General features: G+C 41.7%; 1 protein-coding gene and 1 non-coding gene across 2 annotated transcripts in view; one reads left to right on the top strand and one right to left on the bottom strand.

Annotated features, from left to right (window-relative positions):
• TANGO6 (transport and golgi organization 6 homolog) overlaps positions 1-27,030 on the bottom strand; it is a 252,551-nt gene that overhangs the window by 149,379 nt on the left and 76,142 nt on the right. The window contains exons 13-14 of the mRNA XM_007993836.3: positions 19,562-20,077; positions 17,337-17,394 (exon numbers count right to left, since the gene is read on the bottom strand). Coding sequence (XP_007992027.1) covers positions 17,337-17,394; positions 19,562-20,077 — 574 coding nt within the window. The remainder of the gene's footprint in view (positions 1-17,336; positions 17,395-19,561; positions 20,078-27,030) is intronic.
• On the top strand, positions 20,686-20,749 carry LOC119627756 (U7 small nuclear RNA). The gene has a single exon (XR_005243991.1). It is a non-coding gene; the product is annotated as a U7 small nuclear RNA (small nuclear RNA).

The following is a 27,030-nucleotide window of genomic DNA, read 5'->3' as shown; positions in this document are numbered from 1 at the left end:
ATGGTCTTGATCTCTTGACCTTGTGATCTGCCCGCCTCGGCCTCCCAAAATGCTGGGATTACAGGCGTAAGCCACTGCGCCTGGCCTTTAAATTTTAAAGATACAACATCACCAATTTCTATCATCATTTGAAAGTTCTAGAGAAGTAACCTAGTATACTGGGGGGAAAATAAGATTAAGATTAAGATTAAGAGGCCAAGAACATGGTTCAAATTATTTGCTATGTAATCTTGAAAAAGGAACTTAACTCATGTAGGCCTCAGAATTTTCACCTATAAAATGGGGATATCTCACATCACAACCAAAAATTAGCCCAAAATGGATCACAGACCTAAATGTAAGAGTAAAATCTGTACAACTCTTGGAAGTAAACACAGAAATAAATCTTCATTATCTTGGGCTAGGCAATGATTTGTTAGAAATGATATAAAAAGTGCAAGCAATGAAAGAGAAATTAGGTGGGGTGCAGTGGCTTACACCTGTAATCTCAGCATTTTGGGAGGCTGATGCAGGCAGATTACTTGACCCCAGGAGTTCGAGACCAGACTGGGCAACATGGCAAAATCTTGTCTCTACAAGAAATACAAAAATTAGCTGGGCATGGTGGTGTGTACCTGTAGTCCTGGCTACTTGTTACTTGGGAGGCTGAGGTGGGAGGTTAAGGCTGTAGTGAGCCTGGGGAGATCAAGGCTGCAGTGAGCCAAGATCAAACCACTACACACCAACTTGGGTGAGAGCAACACCCTGTCTTAAAAGAAAAAAAAAAAGGAGAAAGAGAAATTAGACTTCATCGAAAGTAAAAACTTCTGTGTTTCAAATGACACCATTATGTAAGAGAAAAGACAATCCACGGGATGGCAGAAAACACCTGCAAATCATGTATCTGATAAAGGGCTTTTCTCCAGAATATATAAAGAACTATTATAACTCAATGATAAAAAGGAAAATAAAATTAAAAATGGGCAAAGAAGCTGGACGTGGTGGCTCACGTCCTAGCATTTTGGGAGGCCAAGGTGAGGGGGATCATCTGAGGTCAGGAGTTCGAGACCAGCCTGGCCAACATGGGAAAACCCTGTCTGTACTAAAAATACAAAAATTAACTGGGCATGGTGACAGGCATCTGTAAACTCAGGAGGCTGGGGCAGGAGAATCGCTTGAACCTGGGAGGTGGAGGTTGCAGTGAGCCAAGATCATGCTGCTGCAATCCAGCCTGGGCAACAGATGAGACTCCATATCAAAAAAAAAAAAAAAAAAAAAAGGCAAAGGATCTGAATAGACACTTCTCTAATGAAGATTTACAAATGGGCAATGAACTCAAAAAAAGACCCTAAACATCACCAGTCATGAGAGAAGTACAAATCAAATCACAATGAGATACCACTTCACACCCATTAGGGTGGCTATGTGAAAGCTGAACATACAAATTCAGTCATTCTTGTCATACTCAACTAAGAGTTGAGAGGCCAGGGAAACAAAGTGTGCAGTGCACATAACACTGCTCCAAAAGTATGATTCTCTACAAGCCCGGCTGCTGAAACTGCCTACTGTGACCTAAAACCAAGAAATAAAAAAAGAAAAAGAAAAAAGAAATTTAAAAAAGTAACCTAAAACCAGTTTTATCTCATAGCTACTAAAACAAACTTGCTGCAACTCAAAGACTAGTTTTACCCACCACTGTCACTCCTCAGAGTTTGTCAGCTGCCCAAAACTTTACTAGGTGCCAATGAACTTTCTTTCCAGAACAATATGTTACATTTCTCCTTTTTATAAAATCCCCAAACTTCTTCCTCTTTTTTTTTTTTTTTTTTTGAGACAGAGTCTCGCCCTATCACCTAGGCTGGAGTACAGTGGCCTGATCTCGGCTCACTGCAACTTCCACCTCCTGGGTTCAAGTGATTCTCCTGCCTCCAGAGTAGCTGGGATTACAGGTGTGTACCACTACACTGGGCTAATTTTTGTATTTTTAGTAGAGATGGGGTTTACCATGTTAGCCAGGTTGGTCTCGAACTCCTGAACTCAAGTGATCTGCCTGCCTCAGGCGTGAGCCACTGTGCCTGGCCAAACCTCTAAACTTCTCTTTGTTCTTCAGACATATGGAAGACCACCCTGTCTGTGTATGCCCTGTGTTGCAATTCCTGCTTCTGCAAAAATGTTTTAAATTTAGAGATTTGTCCTTATATTTTATTTGATTTTGACATACTTGGTGTCAGAAGTGGGATTCCAAAGCTGACTCACCTTGGGAAAAATCATTGGCCCTTAGAACTATGACATAAAGTACTCACATGGAGGGCCTTTGAGCATCCTCTCTTTCACGAGTTACCTAGGTGTTCCCTGGTGAGTCTCCTCGATGGCACTCCTGATTTGGGTAAAGTTCTGTTTTGTTTGGGATTTGGTTAGAGAAGGGTCTTTCCTCCTCTTGTTTGGAGGGAGGTCTCTCTCTGGTTGGGAGATCTCCTATTGGGGAGGATTCTTTTCCTCCTGGCAGACCTCAGCTGTGAGGTCTGAGTGAAGAGATATTTTTCCTCCAGGTTGAGGCCTGGGTGAAGGATTTTTCCTTTTTGCTTCAGTTGGGAAAGGCAGCTTATCGTCCTCTTGGTAAATACATGCTTTATTTTCCATCAGCACTTGCGTTTATTTGGCTTTTGCATATTCAACACTTGCATTTAATTGGCTTTTGTATATTCAACATTAAACCGAGTCACCTAGATAAGTTTAATTACAAATGGGCTCTCAAAGTTCAAAGGCATGCCAAGATATATTTTGAGATTCCAGCTGGTAACATGTTCAAACATTATAGGGATCATGCAGTCTGTTGTTCTTAAAACTAAACTAAAAGACCATGGCAATAAAATCATACATTCCAAATAAGACTCATATCTCAAGGGATATCTTGAGGCTAAAAAAACAAAATCCAACCCGGACTCAAAGACTGACTAGCTATAAAATACTATCTCAAAGTTAGTTGAGACTCTCTGCTTTGGAGCTTGCCCCTCGCCTTCTTAGAATTCCTTCTTTCTCTCTTGCTCTAAGCTAACTCTCTTTTTCCAAAACTCCTCAGCGAGGCTGGCATACTGACTACTTAAGTAAAAAACATGTACAAACTAGCACTAGCAGATATTTTTAAAAATATTATTTTGACCTTCATGCTGTTTCTTAAAAGCGAAAAATAAAATTCTCATATAAAAGACCCCTTCCTATACTAAAAGGAATGAGGAGATTCTTATCTTCAAGGGCAAAAAATTGAGACCAAGACAATATTTCACAGACACTGTTTAAAAAAAAAAAATCTTTTGGCCAGGCACGGTGGCTCACACCTGTAATCCCAGCACTTTGGGAGGCTGAGGAAGGCAGATCACGAGGTCAGGAGATTGAGACCATCCTGGCTAACATGGTGAAACCCCGTCTGTACTAAAAAACACAAAAAATTAGCTGGGCGTGGTGGCGGGCACCTGTAGTCCCAGCCACTCGGGAAGCTGAGGCAGGAGAATGGCGTGAACCCGGAAGGCAGAGCTTGCAGTGAGCTGAGATTGCGCCACTGCACTCCAGCCTGGGTGACAGAGTGAGACTCCATCTCAAAAAAAAAAAAATTCTCAGATTCAGGTTGCAGTGAGCTTTGATCATGCCACTGCACTCCAGCCTGGGTGACAAAGTGAGACCCTGTCTCAAAAAATAAAAATAATAATAAAATAAAATAAAATAAAGAACAAAAAGAAAAAAAAGGAATAAAAAATAAGAATATAAATATAAGTAAGGCCGGGCATAGTGGCTTACCCTGTAATCCCAGCACTTTGGGAGACCAAGGCAGGCTGATTACTTGAGCCCAGGAGTTTGAAACCAGTCTGGGCAACATGGCAAAACCCTGTCTCTACAAAAAACACAAAAATTAGCTGGGTGTGGCGGCATATGCCTGTAGTCCCAGCTACTCGGGAGGCTAAGGTGGGAGGACTGCTTGCACTCCAGGAGGTGGAGGTTCCAGTGAGCTGACATTATGCCACTGCACTCCAGCCTGGGTGTCAGGGTCAGACCCTGTCTCAAACAAACAAACAAACAAAAATTAAATAAATGAAATAAAATTTCTCAGATTCATATTTCAGAGGCTCAACTTCTGCAGTATCTTGCTATATGGGATTCATAGGTCATACATCACTGCATTTAGCATTTTCTCCCCTTAAAAAGTCCTGAGATGATAACTCTCTCCTTCAACTTTGTCATCAGCTCCTGAACTTTTTCTCCAGTTCTAAATCTGCCGTTATGGCCTGACACTAAAACGTTTATTTTAATGGCCTAAAAAAGCAATGTTTTCCTCTAATATAATTTGATTCTGTATTCCTCACTTTCCTTGATGCATCTAAATTGTTACTCTTATAACCTAGACCCATTCTTCCTATGTCAGATTAAATTCAAATAATCTTTTCACCAGCTTTGACTTCCAGGTTATCTAAATGAGGTTCCCTTTAGAAAAAACAATCACACTGTAAGAGGTTTTTCTTTACCTTTTTGGTAAAGAAAAAGACTTTACATTTTACTATGATGATTTTCTGCATTGCCTTTATTATGTTTTTGATGACTTTAAAAAAACTGAGCTTTAAAAGGGTTAAGGTTTTAACAACCATGTAACTTTTTAAATTTTTTTTTTTGAGATGGAGTGTTGTTCTTGTCGCCCAGAATGGAGTGCAGTCGCATGATCTCGGCTCACTGCAACCTCCGCCTCCTGGGTTCAAGAGATTCTCCTGACTCAGCTTCCCAAGTAGCTAGGATTACAGGAATCTGCTACCACGTCTGGCTAACTTTTGAATTTTTAGTAGAGATGGGGTTTCGCCATGTTGGCCAGGCTCGTCTCGAACTCCTTATCTCAGGTGATCCACCTGCCTTGGCCTCTCAAAGTGCTGGGATTACAGGCGTGAACCACTGTGCCCGGCTCTACATTACTTTTTTTTTTTTTTTTTTTTTTGGAGACGGAGTCTCGCTCTGTTGCCCAGGCTGGAGTGCAGTGACCGGATCTCAGCTCACTGCAAGCTCCGTCTCCTAGGTTTACGCCATTCTCCTGCCTCAGCTGGGACTACAGGTACCCGCCACCTCGCCCGGCTAGTTTTTTGTATTTTTTAGTAGAGACGGGGTTTCACCGCGTTAGCCAGGATGGTCTCGATCTCCTGACCTCGTGATCCGCCCGTTTCGGCCTCCCAAAGCGCTGGGATTACAGGCTTGAGCCACCACGCCCAGCCTCTACATTACTTTTAAAGTCTTTTGATTATCACGCTGGTTAAATAAATGGCTATAATTTTACAATAACCTGTAATTCTGGGGTTTTTTTTCCCCTTTCTTTCTAAGAGATGGTGGGGCAGGGGGTTCTTCCTATGTTGCCCAGGTTGGCCTCAAACTCCTGGGCTCAAGAAATCCTCCCACTTCAGCCTCCCAAGTGGCTGGAACTACAGGCACATGCCACCATGCCCAACTGTAATTCTGTTTTCATCAAACGTTTTCAGCTTTTTAACATCTTTGAGAAACTTCCCCAAAATCAAACCTAAGCTGTCTTTTTTTTTCCCCCTCAGAGACAGTCTTGCTCTGTCACCCAGGCTGAAGTGCAGTGGTGCAATCTTGGCTCACTGCAGCTTCCACCTCCCAGGTTCAAGTGCTTCTCCCACCTCAGCTTCCCGAGTAGTTTGGACTACAGGAATGCACCACCGTGCCTGGCTAATTTTTGTATTTTTTGGAAGAGATGGGGTTTTCACCATATTGGCTAGGCTGTCTTGAACTCCTGACCGCAAGTGATCCACCCACCTCGGCCTCCCAACATGCTGGGATTACAGGTTTGAGCCACCATGACCAGCTCTGATAACTTTAAAATCAATAGACTCAATACAAATTTCCAAGACTCTAATAAAAAATCTGATAGATTCATAAAACTACTAATAGAGATCAAACAGGAGTTAATTATGAGATTAAGTAAATAATGTTTTATGACTTTTATTTAAAACATTGTTACTTTATGCAAATATTTTGTTTCCCCCTTTAAAAAAATTTTTCTCTTAAGCTATGTATCATTTCCAACAAGTTGATAAAGTGTACTTTTGTAAACAAAGATAAAAACATGTTTTTTCTTTTCCTTACTTAATCCCTCCAAAATTCAAAAACTATTTCTAAATATTCTTAGGACAATATGGTTATTTACATAAACCCAATAAAATTCTGTTCTTAAATGTTAGTTATATTACCAAGGCTTTGACTAAAATGTCATATTTAAAAATACACATAAAATGCCTGACTTCAAGGGTTCCCAGCCTTATAGTAAGTAAATAAAACTGTCACTTTCTGGCAGGCCCAGAAACTTTAAGTCTATAAATAAATGTAAAGTCTGCCTTGGTTTGGCTTCCTAGCTGCAAGATCATTTAAATGTGAGATTCCTATATTTCAATAGGAAATATTTTACTTTTCAATGTAAAAAATAAATTATGTTCCCAAAAGAAAGCTATAATATACCTATTATTAGAATATAACTGTGTACATTGTTTTCAAGTTATTGTTATCTATTTTTGAGTAGTCTAGGTCCTAAAATCTCCCAAGTTCCTACAATCCAAGTTTCTTCCATAAAATTACTAAAACGGGAATTGCTCTGTTCCTAAAGCCCTATAAACTAAAACTTGAGAAATTTTTATGAACAAGTTTTGTGGCTGTTGGCTTGATGTATAGGCCACATAGAAAGTTCACCAAATGGTCCAGTGCCCTAACCAGTGACATTCAAACTACAAACTAGGATGAGAAGTGGACATTGTCCAGGCTGCAAACAGCTTTTCCTAAGATGTCAAAACAAAACTCCACATCATCATGAGACCCTTACTTCCTTTAATGCTCCTCTTTTCATTTGATAAGATGCTGTAATGAAAATTTCATAGTCAATAACTGTTAGTGATAACCTGACAAAATCTGACCTAAAAAATCCTTTTAGGACTAGGCGTGGTGGCTCATGTCTGTAATCCCAACACTTTGGGAGGCTGATGTGGGGGGTAGTTTGAGCCCAGGAGTTTGAGACCAGCCTTGGTGACACAGTGAGACCCTGTCAAGAAAAGAAAAGAAAAACGAAAAGAGAAGAGAAGAGAGAAAGAAAAGAAAAGAAAGGAAAAAGAAAAGAAAAAGAAAGGAAAGAAAGAAAAGAAAGAAGAAAAAGAAGGAAGGAAGGAAGGAAGGAAGGAAGGAAGGAAGGAAGGAAGGAAGGAAGGAAGGAAGGAAGGAAGGAAGGGAGAAAAGGAAACAAAGGAAAGAAAGAAGGAAGCAAAGAAGGAAGGGAGGAATGGAGGGAGGAAGGGAAATTAATTATATTTTTTAAAAAATCCCTGTAGTCAGACTAAATCAGAATCCAGCTCAGGTGCTACACAGTTTATGCCTGACCTCAAGCTCATGAATCATAGGCAGTCCCACCCAGGAGATGTAGACATGTACAACACACTAGAAACTACAGCAGACTGCAAAGAGAGACTGCATAGACAACTATGAGATGTGTGAAGTTGCAAATAATTATTTTAAAAATCATGTAATCAAGATATGAACACCAATGAAATTAAAATCCGAAAATATGTACGTGTGTGTATATACATATACATATTTATACATATGCGCATGCATATCTGCTCTAGCTTTTCTGAATTAATGTCAGTTAAATTGGAATGGTATGTGGAAAAATGTGTTCCCTGTTTTGTTTTGTTTTTTCCGTTTCCTAGAATAAAATATCCATGCTTTATGGCAAAAAAAAAAAGAAAAAAAAATCCTTTTAGTCCACCTAGCGGAAAACTTAGACAATATCCCTTACACAACTTACTGTTCAAATTTGCTGGTGGTCCGTTTTCTAAAGTTGGCAATTTTCTGTTTAATTCAAGCAAGTCATAACACCATACTACTTAATGACAACTACAGGTCTCACCCAGTTTCCACTATGGTTTTTGTTTTTGTTTTTGAGACGAAGTCTTACTCTTGTCTCCCAGGCTGGAGTGCAATGGTGCTATTTTGGCTCACTGCATCTTCCGCCTCCCGGGTTCAAGTGATTCTCCTACCTTAGCCTCCCGAGTAGCTGGGATTACAGGCGCCCGCCACCACGCCTGGCTAACCACTATGGTCTTTTAATTTGTTTAGTTTGTTGCCCTTAGTCTTGGACTCTTAGTTCAAAAGCATTTTACAAACTAAAATTATTATATTGGTGTTATTTTTTATATTATAACTTTTAGGCTTTTTTGTTGTTGTTGTTGTTGTTACTTTTTGTTTGTTTGTTTGTTTTTTGAGACAGGGTCTCATTCTGTCACCCAGGCTGGAATGCAGTGGTATGATCATAACTCACTGCAGCCTTGACCTCCTGGGCTCAAGAGAACCTCCTGCCTCAGCCTCCCAAAGTGTTGGGGTTACAGGTGTGAGCCACCATGACTGGCCAGCTTTGCTCTTACTGATTGTTTAATCTTTATAATGCCAGCTCTCCCAACAAAATAATGTTAACCCAGTCCTTTGAGATGATTGCTAATGCTTATAGAACTGTTAAGATAGAACTTGATAACTGACTCTAGAACAATGTACCCTAGGAACACTTTTCCTTCTGGACTCTGCTACTCAAATGTGGCCCCAGGTCCCTGACATAAGCCCCCATACTTCCCCGCTGATGTGGGACAGAGATAACCAGAACAGCCATCCTAGCTCCAAGGGACAACTAAGCTAACTTATAAGTAGTTAATCGGCAAGGCTTTTAAAAAGAGATCTCAATCAAAAGGGGAAAATGTGAGAGTGGATCATAAGAATTGGGTCATGCCTGTCGTATCCAACTAAAATGGAGTTGAGAGACCAGGGAAAAAAAACACAGGGCACATAACATTGCTGCAAAAATATAATTCCCTGCAGGCCTGGCTTTTGAAACTGCCTGATGTAGCCTAAAGCCAGTTTTATCGAATAGCTACTGAAACAAACTTACTGTGACTCTAAGACTTATTTTACCCACTGCTGTCACTCATTAATCAGAGCTTGCCAGATCTCCAAAACTTTACTAGTCCCAATGATCTTTCTCCAGAACGATATGTAACAATTCTCCTGTTTACAAAACCGCCAACCTTCTCAGTGTTCTTCAGACATATGGAAGACCACTAGGTCTGCGTGTATGCACCAAATTACAATTCCTGCTTTTCAAATAATATGTTTTAAATATAGAGATTCACCTTTATATTTTATTTTGCCTCGACAGCTTTGACAAAAAAAACAGACCATAACAAGTATTGGCAAAGCTGTGGAAAAATCGGAACACTCATACATTGCTGGTAAGGAGGTAAAATGGTATATCTGCTTTGGAAAATAGTTCAGCAGTTCCTCAAAAGGCTAAACATAGGCTTACTATATGACCCAGCAATTCCACTCCTAGGTATACGTATATACCCAGGGGAAATGAAAGCATATGTTCACACAAAAACTTGTACACAAATGTTCCTAACAACACTATTCATAATAGCCAAGTCTACGGTGATAGCACCCTGAACGTGCCCAATCTCATCATAATAGCCAAAAGGTGGAAACAACCCAATTGTCCACCAATTAATGAGCCGGATAAATCAAACATGGCTAAGCAATACCATGGAATATTAGTCAGTCATAAAAACGAATGAAGTCATAAAAAGGAAACCTCAAACTTTAAAAACTTTACACTAAAGTGAAAGGAGCCAGACAAAAAAGACCGCATATTGTATAATTCCATTTATACGAAATGTCCAGCATATGCGAATCCAGAGATTAAAAAGTAGATCAGTGGTTGCCAGGGGTTGGGGGGAGTGAGCAAGGGAAAGTGACTTTTGATGAGTATGAAATGCTAAAAATGTTTTAAAATTAGATAGTGGTGATGGTTGCACAACTCTTTAAATACACTAGAAACCATTGACTTGCACGTTTTAATTGGGTGAATTTTAGGTATGTAAATTACATCTCAAATAAGAAGTTTTAAAAATGGAGATAATGTCTACTTCCCAGAACTACTTAGAGAATTTACTGAGAGAGCATATAGGAGAGACATTCTCTGAATGCTTATTTGTTAATTAAGTGGTACAGAAACCAGGTCAGGATATAAAAGAAATCTTCCCTTTTCCAGGACATAAATGGAGATGATAAACTTCGCAGGACTGCATTCCAAATTTCCATGCCAGGTCCAATTAGATGATCCTTCAAGGGACAGAATTATTTTCAGTTAATGGTTTCTCAACGTATTTTATTTGAGGTAGAAATCTGAGAATGAGATAGAGATTCAGTTCCTGACAAGTTAAGACTTGTAATCCTGCTCAATTTGAAACTCTGTGAAAACAATTTCATCTTGTATCTACCTTCCCCCTTCCGGGCTTTTGCCTTCCCTCTGCTCAGCTCTTTTGCCAGAAACGAAAGCTCTTCTCTGAAAGGAAGAGGGTGGAAGAGCTAGTGTGATTTGTTTGGGCACGTCAAGATGGCTAGATCTCTTCACTCTACACACTGGCATGCTTTCACCTCCCATGGTTGGCCCAGAGCCCAGTTGTTTTTTTTTTTTTTCCTTTTAAAAGAAGGCTGGTAGTTTTATCCAAAGATCCTTTTGACACTGAGAGGGACCACTTGGGTCCCCAAAATGCATCTGTTGCTTTCAAAATACCCTTTAAATAATTGAAAGTGACTGAGAGGACATATGAACAGATCTACAGTATAGAAATAATCTGGCTATAGGCAGGGCACGGTGGCTCACGCCTGTAATCCCAGAACTTCAGGAGTCTGAGGCGGGCAGATCACCTGAGGTCAGAAGTTTGAGACCAACCTGGCCAACATGGTGAAACCTCGTGTCTACTAAAATTACAAAAAAATTAGCCGAACATGGTGATGGGCACCTGTAGTCCCAGCTACTTGGGAGGCTGGGGCAGGAGAATTGCTTGAACCCAGGAGGTGGAGGTTGCAGTGAGCCGAGATCACACCATTGCACTCCAGCCTGGGTAACGAGAAAGAAAGTCCATCTCAAAAAAAGAAAAAAAGAAAGAATCTGGCTATAATGTCTTACTGAAAAATATCACTTATTTATCATATTCATTATTGAACATCCATTTCAAAACTAAAATGTGAAAAAATGCCCAAACATCTAATGTACACTATGGGAATCTCAAGGATGTATCCTTTTTAAATTTTCTTTTTGAGATGAAGTGTCACTCTGTCACCTAGGATGGAGTGCAGTGGTGCAATCATGACTCACTGCAGCCTCAACCTCCTGGGCTCAAGTGATCCTCCCACCTAAGCCTCCTAAATAGTTGGGACTACAGGTGCACACGAACACACCTAGCTGATTTTTATTTTTGTGTGTGTGGAGACAAGGTCCCACAATGTTGCCTAGGCTGGTCTCGAACTCTTAAGCTCAAGCAATCCTGCCACCTCAGCCTCCCAAAGTGTTGGGATTACAGGCATGAGTCACTGAGCCCAGACTTCAAGGACATATTCTAACTCCCATTTTGGAAAAGAGAAAGGCTTCTGCCTTTCACCTTATATACTTCATTCTTGTTGAAATTTTTTAAAAACATTGAGAATGTATTACTTGTATAATAATGATGATAAAAACAGTGAAGAAAGAATATACAAGGAATACAAAAGGGGAGACATTTATCTTTGTCTGTATAAGATTAAGTTCTCTATCTGTAAACTCTGTAGGGTAACCAGAACTCGGCGACTTTATACATAATTCTGAAGAAGCTGTTATTGAGTGCCTGGGAGAAGCTGCTAGAATGACTAAGTCAACCACTGCTTCCCAGTAAGAATAAACAGAGATACACACAGTTTTTCCTAAAATTAAATTTAACTCCTAGGGTATTTAGTTCTCAGATTGCTGTGATAGATAATATAGATGCAGAAATTTCTAAGTCCGGAATCAATATATAGCTGTTGAATGAATTGCTGTATTTTATTCTCTTCTGCTCTCCACCTAGACTGTAAAGTTGGTAAGAATTTATAAAAGAAATATAAAATATCAATAAATTAAGCAAAAAGTATACTATAATTTCCACATGGAGCCATTTAGGCAGCTCAGAAAAGGAAAACTTTAAAAATACGCAGTCCCGGCCGGGCGCGGTGGCTCAAGCCTGTAATCCCAGCACTTTGGGAGGCCGAGACGGGCGGATCACGAGGTCAGGAGATCGAGACCATCCTGGCGAACACGGTGAAACCCCATCTCTACTAAAAATACAAAAAAATTAGCCGGGCGAGGTGGCGGGTGCCTGTAGTCCCAGCTACTCGGGAGGCTGAGGCAAGAGAATGGCGTAAACCCGGGAGGCGGAGCTTGCAGTGAGCTGAGATCCGGCCACTGCACTCCAGCCTGGGAGATAGAGCGAGACTCCATCTCAAAAAAAAAAAAAAAAAATACGCAGTCCCCACAACTGAATGCTACTCAGACCACAACCAGGCACTTCCCACCCTGTACTACAGGACAAGAGGGCTGGTCTTGTCTGTCTGGGAGCCCAGAATGGCTTTGTTCCTGTAGTGCTTCAGGCCCAGGCAAACTACATTGGCAATGCAGGTGGGAAAATTCAGCTATTTTCTTTCTTAATGGGAAACTCACGTAAAGCCTTGGCTTTTAAGTGCATATTACAAGCACCAAAAACATCAATTAGTTCAAACTTGTCCATCATCTTGGGGAGCTGAGAGCAGAAATTACGCCTCTACCCCTCACATTCTTCATCACCAAATTAGCTACTAACTGATTTGCACACCAATCAAAATTACTAAAAACAAACACAACACCAACAGCTGTGATTCTGATAGCAGGCCCTAGAGGCTAATGAGCTCAGTGGGTTAATCAACTAAGATGCTTATTCCAAACAGCAAGGTGGCCACATTAGAATGACATGCCACCCATTCCCAAAAAAAAAAATCAATGAAAACATCTCCTTGACAGTAGTACAGTTTCTTCAGAAAAGTACAGGATGACGTGTGTTCTGAGACTTCTGAATTATAAGCACTTTAGGTTCTTGCTTCTTTGATTTATCTGACTTCCATAAGCACAACTTACGGTCATGTGATCTCCGGGACCCCCAGGTCTATCTCAATTCCTGCCCTCTTTGGCCTCTCAGCTGCCGGTAATTACTTTCTCTCTTGAAACCTGTTACTCTTAGAGTTTTCATTCTCACCTAATTGTCTTTTACCACTTTGGGTGGTCATTTTGTCTCCTTTGAAAAATTCTCTTTTTGCTTTTGAACCTAATTACAACTTGCAGTTAATCTAAAGTGTTTTGTATATAGGAGATATACAATATATGTTTGTTGAATAAAGAAAGAATTTGGCTGGGCACAGTGGCTCATGCCTGTAATCCCAGCACTTTGGGAAGCTGAAATAAGAGGATTGTTTGAGTCTAGGAGTTTAAACCTGGGCAACATAGTGAGACCCCCATCTCTACAAAATGTTTTCTAAAAAATTAGCCTGATGTGTGTTAGCACGCATCTGTAGTCCCAGTTAATCAGGAGGCAGAGGTGGTAGGATTGCTTGAGCCCCAGAGTTAGACGTAACAATGAACCATGATCATGCCACTATACTCCACCCTGAGTGACAGAGCAAGACTCTGTCTCTAAAAAAAAAAAAAAAAAAAAAATTAAGAAAAGAAATTCCAGAACTCCAAGGCTCACGCCTTCTTCGCTATATGATTTCCCCTCTGCATGCTCTCTCAAGCTTCAAGTACTAAGTCTGTATAGATGATATCCACATTATACCCTGAAAGAACTAGCCAGTAAAAACCTGCAGTTAACCTTTGTGCTCACTGACAACCTTGCCTCTGGGAGGTAAACAGAACACATCAATGTGAAGAATGGTGTTACTGCATCAATGCCCGTTGCTATGTGACTTGAAAGTGTGTCCCACTAAAGGGATAGCATATATTTCTCTATCCCTCAACTTTTGGGTTGGGCCTCATGACTTGCTTTAGCCAACAGAAAAAGGCAGAATGATAGGATGTCTGCTCCAAGTCAGGCCTGAGGAGCCTCTGGAATTTATAGTTTCTCTTTGACACTTCACGGTTCTCACCATGAGCAGAACAAGCCCTGGTAGGCCACTGGTTCAGGGATGATCAGGAACACACAAAGCACAGCTACCACAGCTGGCCTGAGACCTGCAGGGAGGGGCCAGTCGCCCAGCCGAGCCCTGCTGAAACTTCAGCGGGTCTACAGATGCGTGAGTGATAATAAATGATTGGTGTTTCAGGTTACTGAGTGTCAAGGTAGTTTGTTGTTGTTGTTGTTGTTTTCTGAGAAGAAGTCTTGCTCTGCTGCCCAGGCTGGAGTGCAGTGGTGCGATCTCAGCTCACTGCAACCCCTGTCTCCTGGATTCAAACAATTCTCCTTCAGCCTCCCAAGTAACTGGGACTACAGGCATACCATGCCTGGCTAATTTTTGTATTTTTAGTAGGGACAGGGTTTCGCCATGTTGATCAGGCTGGTCTCAAACTCCTGACCTCAGGTGATCTACCCACCTCAGCCTCCCAAAGTGCTGGGATTATAGGTGTGAGCCACAGGGTAGTTAGTGAAATATCAACAACTGACAGAATCGGCCTACTCAAGCTTCAGATCTGAGAAGTTACAGAGATCACCACATTATTACCTAGTCATCCAACAGTAGATGTAATAGTGAAGATTCTGATGATGATAACAACACTAAAGTATTAATAGCTAACACATGTTGAACACTGTGTGCCAAGCAGTTGCAAGGAATTAACTCATTTAATCCTAATATTAAACCCCCTTTTATTAATAAACATTTTATGATAGAATAGTCATCTTATGAACTAATATTGACACTTTGTTATCAACTGAAGTTTATAATTTATTCAAATTTCCTTAGTTTTCCCCTAATGTCCTTTTTTTTTTCTTTTTTTTGAGACAGAGTCTCACTCTGTTGCCCAGGTTGGAGTGCAGTGGCATGATCTCGGCTCACTGCAACCTCGGTCTCCTGGGTTCAGGCAATTCTCGTGCCTCAGCCTCCCAAGTAGCTGGGATTACAGGTGTCCACCACCACACCTGGTTAACTTTTTTTGGTGTTTTTTTGTAGAGATGGGGTTTCACCATGTTGGCCAGGCTGGTCGCAAACTCCTGACCTCAAGTGATCTGTTTGCTTTGGACTCCCAAAGTGCTAGGATTGTTCTTTTTCTATTTCAGAATCCCATCTATCACATTACATTTAGTCATCATATTTCCTTATGTGCTGACAATTTTAGCCCTCTCTGCTTTTACTAAATTTTATTTTATTTTGGCCAGGCGCGGTGGCTCATGCCTATAATCTCAGGACTTTGGGAGGCCGAGGCGGGTGGATCACCTGAGGTCAGGCGTTTGAGACCAGCCTGACCAACATGGAGAAACCCCCGTCTCTACTAAAAATACAAAATTAGCCAGGTGTGGTGGCTCACGCCTGTAATCCCAGCTACTTGGGAGGCTGAGGCAGGAGAATCACTTGAACCCCGGAGGCGGAGGTTGCATGAGCCCAGGTTGCACCATTGCACTCCAGCCTGGGCAACAAGAGTGAAACTCCATCTCGAAAAAAAAAAAACAACATTATTTTATTTTTTTGATAACAGTTTTATTGAGCTATATAACTCACATACCATACAATTAACCCATTTAAAGCTCCTAACTCGGCTGGGTGTGGTGGCTGACACCTGTACTCAGGTGACTGAGACACAAGAATTGCTTGAACCTGGGAGGCAGAAGTTGCAGTGAGCCGAGATTGCGCCACTGCACTCCAGCCTGGGCGACAGAGTAAGACTCCATCTCAAAAAAAAAGTGTATAACTCAACGGTTTCCTAGCATACTCAACAGAGTTGTGAAACTGTCACCACAATGAATCTTGGAACATTTTCATCACCCCCAAAAGAAGTCTTGTATCCTTTACCTATCACCCTCAACTATTTCTCGTTTGCCCCAGCCCTAGGACAGCACTAATCTATTTTCTGTCTCTAAAAAATTCCCTATTCTGGACATTTCAAATAACTGGAATCATATAAAATGTAGTATTTTGTGGCCAGTTTCTTTCACTTACCATGTTTTCAAGATTCATCCATATTGTGGCATGTATCAGTCCTTCATTTTTATAGCCAATAATATTCCATTGCATGTATATACCACATTTCGTTTATCCATTCATCAACTGATGGCTGTTTGAGCTATTTCCACTCTTGGCTATTGTGAATAATACTGCTGTGAACATTCACATACAAGGTTTTGTACAGACATATGTTTTCATTTATCGGGTATATTCCTGGGAGTGGAACTGCTGGGCCAACTAGTAACTCTACGTTTATCTTTTTGAGGAACTGCCAGACTGTTTTCCAAAGTGGCAGTACCATTTCACATTCCTATTTAGTCCCCTTTTCACAGATAACAAAAAATTGAAGCCCACAGGGATTAAGTAATTTGCCAATGCACGGTAATGGGGTGGCCCACCCAGGTGGTCTGCCAACTGTATCTCACTGATGGAGCCAAGGGAAACCGAGTTAAGTCTGACCTCACCATGTCTGCTTCTGGACCTTTTGGGAAGGGTGCCTTATTCTCTACATCCTCTCTAGATTTGGAGCCCACAAGTTAAAGGGGATGTGGAGAACAACAAAGAATCATAAAAAGAGAAATAAAGTTACTGCAAAAAATGTTTTGATGAGAAAATATTTAATACCCTGAGTTCTTTTAGCTTAATGAGAGAGCAAAGGTGCATACAGACAGGAGTTGAGGCCGGGCGTGGTGGCTCATGCCTATAATCCCAGCACTTTGGAAGGCCAAGGTGGGTGGATCACTGGAGATCAGGAGTTCGAGACCAGCCTGACTAACATGGTGAAACCTTGTCTCTACTAAAAATATAAAAAATTAGCTGGGTGTGGTAGCAGGTGCCTGTAATCCTAGCTACTTGGGAGGCTGAGGCAGGAGAATCACTCGAACCTGGGAGGCAGAGGCTGCAGTGAGCCAAGATCACGCCACTGCACTTCAGCCTGGGTGACAGAGCAAGACTCTGTCTCAAAAAAAAAAAAAGAAAAGACAGTAGCCGACTAACATAAAAGGTTAATGTGATAAGAGTTCATGCGTGAGTCATTCTTTACCTTCTTGAATTAGAGGAAATACAATTTAAGCTATAGAATAAACAAACATTAATAAAAACTTCCTCATCATTATGAGACACTGAAACTCTATAGGGACCCTTTGGAAACCATCCAGGAATATTATTATTATGACTTAAAGTGTCCTAGCTAGGAGGCAGGAAGATGGATAAAATGACCCGAGGACTAGGACTTTAGGGATTTTGTGCAAATAAACATGATACAGTCTTTGGTCCACAGACTCAAAGTCCTTTAACCAGGACTGACTTACCCTGAATTGCAGATAGATATACAAAAGTGTCTTCATGTTCCATGTTTTCCAAGAATATCTGGAACCACAAAATACAGCAGTGATAAGATTTACAAAGAATAAGGAAGATTGAAGAGTTCCCTTATCAGCAGCTCAAAGGAGTAAATGCTTTGCTTCGTGTTTTTCTTAGCTAGAAACTCGTCTGACAGAGTTTTGTGGGGGAAATGGCATATATGCTTAAAGTCTCATTTTTATAACCGTTAAAAAAAGGATAGAGATTGGGGGAGATACTTGTATTCTTCCAGCAGTAGTCCTGGAAAGCAATGGAAGAACAATCCTCAACATTTTTCCATGACAGCCATGGTGAATAACATTCTCACATATGGCATGACAGACTATGGGCTGTGACACACAAGAGACAAGGTTTGGGGTTATGTGCAAGGGATGGCACATTTGCTGTAATTTGATCCTTTTCTCTTGCACTCACAAAGCATATGGAAGTGCAAGTGAGATAGAGATGTTATTATTGAGATAACTTTGAATCTAATTTATTTTTGAAAATCTTGTAAATTTCAGCACTTTAATTGACATTAGTAACAAATTACTCTCAAAATATCTTACAATTTAGGAACCTATCAGGGGTATCAACTGCAGTGAGTACAGCTTATCTGGAAGATACTACATGATATGTTAGGTTTAGGCCCCAACATGAGAGCCAGAGAAAGGAAGACGGAAGTGTCTGCTCCATATATAATGCTGTGTTCTTCGCTGGCACAGTAATTCTTGACATCAACTTGAGGCTGCTGGTCTCCACATCTGAAGTATGTAGGGAGAGCCTAAACTTACCCCAGTTAGGAAGACAGCCAGAAGGTAGGGAATCTTTTATGGAGTAAGCCAGGGAAGTTTAATTTAGGGTAATGGCCATGGAAATAAAGAGGATAAGACACATTTGAAAGACCTCTTGGAAAAAATAATTGACAGGACTTGGTGACCAATTATGTACAGCAGAAGAAGGTTTAATGAAGCTAAAACAAAATTCCAAGATGTTCATTGCATTCACCTTCAAACAGGGGTATAAAAGGATATTTTAAAGCTGGGTGTGGTGGCTCACACCTGTAATCCCAGCACTTTGGAATGCGGAGGCAGGTGAATCACTTGACGTGAGGAGTTCAACACCAGCCTGGCCAATATGGTGAAACCCCATCTCAACTAAAAGTACAAAAATTAGTTGGGTGTGGTGGTGGGCACCTGTAATCCCAGCTACATGGGAGGCTGAGGCAGAAGAATCACTTGAACCCAAGAGGTGGAAGTTGCAGTGAGCTGAGATCGCACCACTGCACTCCAACCTGGGTGACAGAGCGAGACCCTGTCTCAAAAAACCAAACTAAACCAAACCAAAAAACCCAGCTATTTCACCACGAGGGAGGGAGAAAAGAGGGGAGGAGACCCAGTTTTGCCCAATGCCCCACTAAAGATGCCCAGGGAAAACAGGTGGCGTCTCCGGGTTGAGTCACAGTGTTGAAGCAGACTTATTTACCACAAAAGGTACTTTCCCATCTCTGGGAATTTGCTCATGCTCTCGCACCACTCTTTCATCTGCTCAAACTTTACCAGTTCATTATGGCCATATAAGACCCACATCCTCCAGAAGATTTCAACTTTCTCTTTTTCCTGATTGCCCACAGCATTTCTTTCATGCAAAAATTTTGAAGGCCAGGCGCGGTGGCTCATGCCTGTAATCCCACCACTTTGGGAGGCCGAGGCGGGCAGATCACAAGGTCAGGAGATCGAGACCATTCTGGCTAACATGGTGAAACCTTGTCTCTACTAAAAATACAAAAAATTAGCCGGGCGTGATGGCAGATGCCTGTAATCCCAGTTACTCAGCAGGCTGAGGCAGGAGAATGGCGTGAACCCGGGAGTGAGCTGAGATTGTGCCACTGCACTTCAGCCTCAGGGACAGAACAAGACTCCATCTCAAAAAAAAAAAAAAAAAAAAAAAAAAAAAAAAAAAAAATTGGCACTTGGTTCATATTCAGTTGAGGAGTTTAAGTCTTTCCTGTGTCTAAATAAGTCTTTCCTGCATCTAAGTGTTGCCTCCTCACAAAATTCACAAATTTCTGGAGGGTGGCCCAGAACAGTGCTTGACACATAGTCCAGGCTCCAAAAATACTTGAGTTGAATGAACGCTCCCCGATGGCTGCCCCACCCTGAGCCCATGTGTCTTTACAGTGTGTTCTACTCACCTTGAGAAGTTTCTCTTGCATCTCAAGGGCTTTTGCTTCTCTCTGCTCTATCCAGCAGGAAAGAGTACGCAGGGCAGCAGCCCGTGTTGGAATTTCAGGGTCATAAGTTGATAGAAGAACCTCTTGGAGCTGTTCTGTGGTTATGCTTCCAGATTTCTGGCTTGTAGTAGTGCTGGGCTCATTGACTCCTTGAGGAATGATTGGAGCATTTGACTGCAGGCCTGTCTGGGGGGCTATCTCATGGCTCTGCTGTTGTTCAAAGTGGCTATGAGCTACATCAGCGGGTCTTTCACAACTGGTTTGTTGCTGCTCTTCTATTTTCCCTTCCGGATCTTTTCTGTTCAGTGTACTTTGCGCAGCCGTGCTGATGGCCTCAGTGGCAAAGGCTCCATGGGTGGAGATGGTGATGCGGAGATCAACAGCGAGTTCTTGGATGACAGGATCAGGGTATGTGTTGGATATCTTCTCCAACAGAGGCAGCAACTGCTTCAGAACAGCAAAATCACTTGACTTCAACTACAAAATGAAGTAAAAAATGTCAAACCCAAATTAACATAGCAAATGTCAATATGACCTGAGCACCAGGAAACATATTCTGAGAAAAAGGGGCAGGGATCAAATCTTGCTCATGGTGTAATCAGTACATTGCCTGGGTCCAGCACTCAATACCATTTGTTGAATAATCATACCTAACATTTATTGAACACTTATCATATACAGGTTCTTTTTTAAGATAAAACACACACACACATTAATATCCCTGTGATATAATGACTATTATTATCTACATTTTAAACAGGTGGAAACAGAACGGTTAAGTAACATGCCCAAGGTCACAAACTGGAAGATAGTAAGATGTGAACTCAAGACACTGGGATCAGAGCCCACACTCTTACCCAATACCCTACACAGTCTCCCTTGAAAAGATAAGGCTGTTCTTAACTACATGATCTAAAGTGGCCGCCCAGTATGCAAGTGCACCATAGATCTGGAAGGGATCAGGGAGACAATGGGAAGAAAGGGATTTCTTCTGGAAAGTAGAAGTGAAAATTATATAACATTTTATTCTCCATGGAAGTTTTGTCCAAATGATGTCATATGCCTTACTACTAAGAAAGGTGCATGAGTGTTACACCTCATTTAGAATTTGTCTAGCAGGTTTTCTGGTCTTCACTAGAAAGCACCCCCCTCACCCACTGCCACCCAAAAGGTGTATGTACAATCAATGAAAAGTAAGAATAAATGATAACAGTTTTCTGTTTGAAAACACTGGAGAAATTATCAGATGATGCTTCAGGAGTCCCTGAAAATGTGAATACTTTAAAGATCTTAAATCCTTTTTATTGGCCAACATGGCAAAACCCCGTCTCTACTAAAAATACAAAAATTAGCTGGGCATGGTGGTGTGCACCTGTAGTCCCAGCTACTTGGGAGGCTGAGGCAGAGAATCGCCTAAACCCAGGAGGCAGAGGTTGCAGTGAGCCGAGATCACACCACTGCTCTCCAGCTTGGGCAACAGAGCGAGACTCCATCTCAAAAAAAAAAAAAAAAAAAAAAAAATCGTTTTTATTTTTATTTTTTTCTTTTCTTGTTGGAGACAGAGTCTCGCTCTGCTGCCTAGGCTGGATTGCAATGGTGCAATCTTGGCTCACTGCAACCTCTGCCTCCTGGGTTCAAACTCGATTCTCCTGCCTCAGCCTCCTGAGTAGCTGGGATTACAGGCGCTCACCACCACGCCTGGTTTTTTTTTTTTTTTTTTTTTTTTTTTTTTTTTTTAGTAGAGACGGGGTTTCACCATGCTGGCCAGGCTAGTCTCGAACTCCTGACCTCAAGTGATCCACCCACCTCGGCCTCCCAAAGTGCTGGGATTACAGGCTTGAGCCACCATGCCCGGCTTAAATCCTTTTTAGAACAAGGCAGAGTATTTATTACTTAACCATTCACTCCCTCACTTCATTATCCAACCAACCAATCAACCAACTAACCATTTTCGTAGAACCTAAATAACATTGTTATTTGACACTGTAAGTCCACAGATTTGTTATTGTTCCCACCATTATGCTCCAAGTAAATGAAGATTTGAGGTATATGTCAGGTTTGTATCTTAGAATTTCACTATACACTCAGATTGTTTTGTTTACATATTTACTAACTAATGCAAAATCAACATAAGATAGAGTTTCTGCCTCCACAGAATGTTAGTTTATCTTCATGTGCAAAACAACTGACATTCAGAGGTTACTATATCTTAAGGGAAGAAGAGAGTACATACACAAAGCAAAGATATATGTTATTTAAGGAAAGGGTCAATTTTTTTCTGGAATCTATGTGGCACTGGAAGAAACATTTTCCTCTTTTCTTTTCTTTCTTTCTTTTTCTCTCTCTCTCTTTCTTTCTCTTTTCTTTCTTTCTTCCTTCCTTCCTTCCTTCTTTCCTTTCTTTTCCTTTATTTCTTTCTTTTTCTTTCCTTTCTTTCTTTCCTTCCTTCCTTCTCTTTATCTTTCCTTTTTCTTTCCTTTGTTTTTCTTTCCTTCCTTTTCCTTCCTTCCTTCCTTCCTTCTTTCCTTCCTTCCTTCCTTCTTTCCTTGCTTCCTCTTTCTCTCTCTCTCTTTCTTTCTCTCTTGCTCTCTCTCTCTTTTTATTTTTTTGAGATGGAGCCTCGCTCTGTCACCCAGGTTGTAGTGCAGTGGTGTGATCTCAGTTCACTGCAACCTCCACCTCCTGGGTTCAAATGATTCTCCTGCCTCAGCCTCCCGAGTAGCTGGGGCTACAGGCACACACCGCCACGCCCGGCTAATTTTTTTATATTTTAGTAGAGATGGGGTTTCACCATGTTGGCCAGGCTAGTCTTAAACTCTGGACCTCAGGTGATCCGCCCACCTCGGCCTCCCAAAGTGTTGGGATTACAGGTGTGAGCCACCACGCCCGGCTGAGACATTTTCAAATAATTTTACTAGTATTATCATTATGCTAAACTTCATTCAGGGCCTCTGTTGTATTGTGGACTTTTTTTAAGCATCTAAAATGAGAATAATTTATCTATAATCTATTTGGCCTCTTTTTCATTTCTCTTCTATATAACAATTTCTTCTTAAAAAAACCAGCCAAGACAAATAGATCAATGGAACAGAACAGCAAGACTAGAAATAGACCCACATAAATAGAGTCAACTGAACTTTGACAAAGGAGCAAAGGCTTTAAATGGAAAAAAAAAAAATACAGTCTTTTTTTTTTTTTTTTAAGTGTCAGTAGAAAAAAAAAGAAAGACAGTTTTTTCAAGAAATGGTGCTGGAACAACTGGCATGCACTTGGGAAAAAAATGAATCTAGACACAGACCTTGCACCTTGCACAAAAATTAACTTGAAATGGGTCATAAACCTAACTGTCAAATACAAAACTATAAAACTCCTACAAGTTAACATAGTAGAAAATTGAGATGACCTCTTAAAAGCAATGACCTTTTAAATACACCACCAAAGGCACGATCTATGAAAGACACAGCTAAAAACCTGGACCTTATTAAAATTAAAAATGTCTGCTCTGCAAAAGAAACTGTCAAGAGAATGAGAAGATAAACTACAGAACGAGAGAAAATATTTGTAAAAGACATATCTGAAAAAGAACTAATCGCCAAAATATACAAAGAACTCTCAAAACTCAACAATAAGAAAATCAACAACCTGACTTAAAAATGGGCAAAAGACCTAAACAGATAGGTCTACCAAAGAACACCACCCTACCAAAGAAGACATACAGGCAGGCCAGGCACGGTGGCTCACGCCTGTAATCCCAGCACTTTGGGAGGCCGAGGCGGGCGGATCACGATGTCAGGAGATTGAGACCATCCTGGCTAACACGGTGAAACCCTGTCTCTACTTAAAATACAAAAAAAAAAATTAGCCGGGCGTGGTGGTGGGCGCCTGTGGTCCTAGCTACTCAGGAGGCTGAGGCAGGAGAATGGCGTGAACCCGGGAGGCAGAGCTTGCAGTGAGCTGAGATGTGCCACTGTACTCCAGCCTGGGCAACAGAGTGAGACTCTATCTCAAAAAAAAAAAAAGAAGACATACAGATGGCAAATAAGCACAGGAAGACATACTCAATGTCATAAGTCATTAGGGAATTGCAATTTTTTCTCTTTTTTTTTGAGACAGAGTCTTGCTCTATTACTCAGACTGGAGTACAGTGGCACAATCTTGGCTCACTCCAACCTCCACCTCCCAGGTTCATGCGATTCCCCCACCTCAGCCTCCTGAGTAACTGGGACTCCAGGTGTGGCCACCTGCCTGGCTAATTTTTGTATTTTTAGTAGAGTCAGGGTTTTGCCATGTTGCCCGGGCTGACCTCAAACTCCTAACCTCATGTGATCTGCCCACCTCAGCCTCCTAAAATGCTGGGATTACAGGCGTGAGCCACCACACCTGGCCTCCCACCCACCCCTTTGCATCCACAGAGTTCTCAATCCTTGGCATGGCAGAAGCACCAGCTTCATCCCTCCCTGATCAAAGGTGTGCGCTGGGATCCCTGGCCTCAGGCTGGACAACCAGGTGCCCACATCCTGGATGGGTATTTACTCATCGAACATCTAGCCCCTGGGGTTGTCCAGGGAAATATATTGGGTGGCAGCAGATATCTGAGGAGCTTTTATTTTTTTTTGGGGGGGGGGGGACAGAGTTTTGCTCTGTCACCCAGGCTGGAGTGCAATGGCACGATCTCGGCTCACTGTATCCTCCACCTCCCAGGTTCAAGCGATTCTCCTGCCTCGCCTCCCGAGTAGCTGGGATGACAGGTGCCCGCCACCACACCCAGCTAATTTTTTAATATTTTTAGTAGAGATGGGATTTTGCCATTTTGGCCAGGCTGGTCTCAAACTCCTGACCTCAGGTGATCCTCCCACCTCAGCCTCCCAAAGTGCTGGGATTATAGGCATAAGCCACGGTGCCCAGGAGAGGAGCTTTTTTTTTGAGAGGGAGTTTCGCTCTTGTTGCCCAGGCTGGAGCGCAATGGCATGATCTCGGCTCACTACAACTTCCACCTCCCGGGTTCAAGCAATTCTCCTGCCTCAGCCTCCCAAGTAGCTGGGCTGGTCTGGAACTCCTGACCTCAGGTGATCTGCCCACCTCAGCCTCCCAAAGCACTGGGATTACAGGTGTGAGCCACTGCACCTGGCCAAAGCTCTGAAAATCTTTAACAATGTGTATAAATGAGCAGAATGAAGACAATTCCAGAAATAGATGGTTTAATCTCAAAAGCAAAAAGAATTAAATGGAACTAGTCAGCTTAGTTAACTGGAAAGTCATTTTCTTTTTAAGTTGTAAAATTGGAGGCACTGTGGTTTGCAAGTAAGGGCTTTTTTAGCCAGTTTGATCACCTGCATACAAGCGGTTGAAGGATGCCTCTCCACTCTAGGGAAATTCTGAGAAAAGACTGGATTACCTAGAGGATAATCAAGTGAAAGCCTGTGAAAACAAGAAGCGTGGCTCTCCTTTGCCCCTCATAACACATGACTAACATTCACAACACTCCCATGGCTGTGTCCAGATCTGGAGATTGCTCACTATGGGTGAGGGCAGTGTTTTTCAACTTTTTGAGCCCATACCCTTTTGATAAACAAAACAAAACAAATTCATGCGTCCTTCGTTAAACATTATCTTTCCTTTCTTTTTTTTATTCTTTCTTCCTTCCATTTATCCATCCATTCAAAAACTGTTAATTAAGTACCTACTGTGGCAGGTTTATTAAATACGGCAGAAAGTAAGACATCTCTAAATGAGGCTGCTTGAAAGTAACAGTAATTAAGAAGGATTGTCTGCTCTTTGGAGTTCTACACAACAGCTAGAAATAATGGGAATTTTCACAAGCAGATCTATAGAGTATCCGAATTGGGCTCGGTGAAGAGAAAGGACAGCATTCTAGCACAGGAATTGAATCAACCAATTCGCCTCACCAGCATGCAACAGATTTCAGCGGTTTTCCCTCTCACCTTCCTCCATTCTGCAATAGACCTCTAGCTTGCTTACCACTACTTCTACCCCAGCCCCTAAGCATTTGCAATGAATCTAATATGTAAGTGAACAGCACCTAAAACACAGTCCATGTTCATAGCGACCTTTTTGCCGAAGAGTCTGAGCAATGACCTTTGATCAAAAACATGACCTAAGCAGTGTAGATTAACACCTAGCTAAAGACTCCTTCCCCTTTAGAGAAGAGACGCACCTTTTCTCGCCCAATAACGGGCCCCTGCCCCAATAGAATCTAGATTTAAAGATTTGGAGCCCAGTTTTTAACCAGAGGCTCTGCTGCCACCCTGGAACAACATGGTTTTAGTTTTTCCTAAAGAAGGTCTAGAATGGTCTGCTCAGCTTCGTGCTTTAGAGACCAACGGACAATGCAACATCGTGCAGAAACTGCTTCTTGAGGGGACAGGGAGGAGTAACCAATGTATAATATTTTCAGTGGTGACTAACTCTGAAATTTAGAAAATAAGCCTGGAATTACAGTTATCTTGTCAGCAGTCTTTTTTTAAAAAAATTTTTGTTTGTTTGTTTGTTTTGAGACGGAGTCTCACTCTGTTGCCAGGCTGGAGAGCAGTGGGGCGGTCTCAGTTCACTGCAACCTCCGCCTCCTGGGTTCAAGCAATTCTCCTGCCTCAGCTTCCCAAGTAGCTGGGATTATAGGCATGCACACCATGCCCAGATAATTTCTATATTTTTAGTAGAGATGGGGTTTCACTATGTTTTCCAGGCTGGTCTTGAACTCCTGACCTCATGATCTGCCCACCTCAGCCTCCCAGAGTGCTGGGATTACAGGCATGAGCCACCGCGCCTGGCCTTTTTATTTTTTATTTTTTATTTTTATTTTTTGAGACGGAGTCTTGCTCTGTCACCCAGGCTGGAGTGCAGTGACGCGATCTTGGCTCATTGCAAGCTCCGCCTCCCGGGTTTACGCCATTCTCCTGCCTCAGCCTCCCAAGTAGCTAGGACTACAGGCGCCGCCACCTCGCCCGGCTAGTTTTATTTTTTGTATTTTTTAGTAGAGACGGGGTTTCACCGTGTTAGCCAGGATGGTCTCGATCTCCTGACCTCGTGATCCGCCCGTCTCGGCCTCCCAAAGTGCTGGGATTACAGGCTTGAGCCACCGCGCCCGGCCTATTTTTTATTTTTTGTCAGCAGTCTTAAATACACGCTTTTTCCAAATTAACTCCTCTTCCCAGACACGATGTTCTAATAATCACTTTGATTATATAAATTAGAAAGAAATAAAAAAGGTTCAGATGATGTTAGATTCTTTTTTCATTAGCCAAAACAATGAATCCTAATAAGGGATAGGAAAAAACAGTATATTGTTGGCCTGACAACAATTAACTGAAAACACAATTCAGAACCATGACTTTTTTTTTTTTAATACAAAGAAAGAAAATCCAGCATTACTATAGAAGCCATTTACAAATCCATGATTCAAACAGAAAAAA

This window comes from Chlorocebus sabaeus, chromosome 5, assembly GCF_047675955.1.
Source record: "Chlorocebus sabaeus isolate Y175 chromosome 5, mChlSab1.0.hap1, whole genome shotgun sequence".
NCBI lineage: Eukaryota > Metazoa > Chordata > Mammalia > Primates > Cercopithecidae > Chlorocebus > Chlorocebus sabaeus.
The sequence above is the reverse complement of the archived record's forward strand: the minus strand, read 5'-3'. Positions and strand labels throughout refer to the sequence as shown.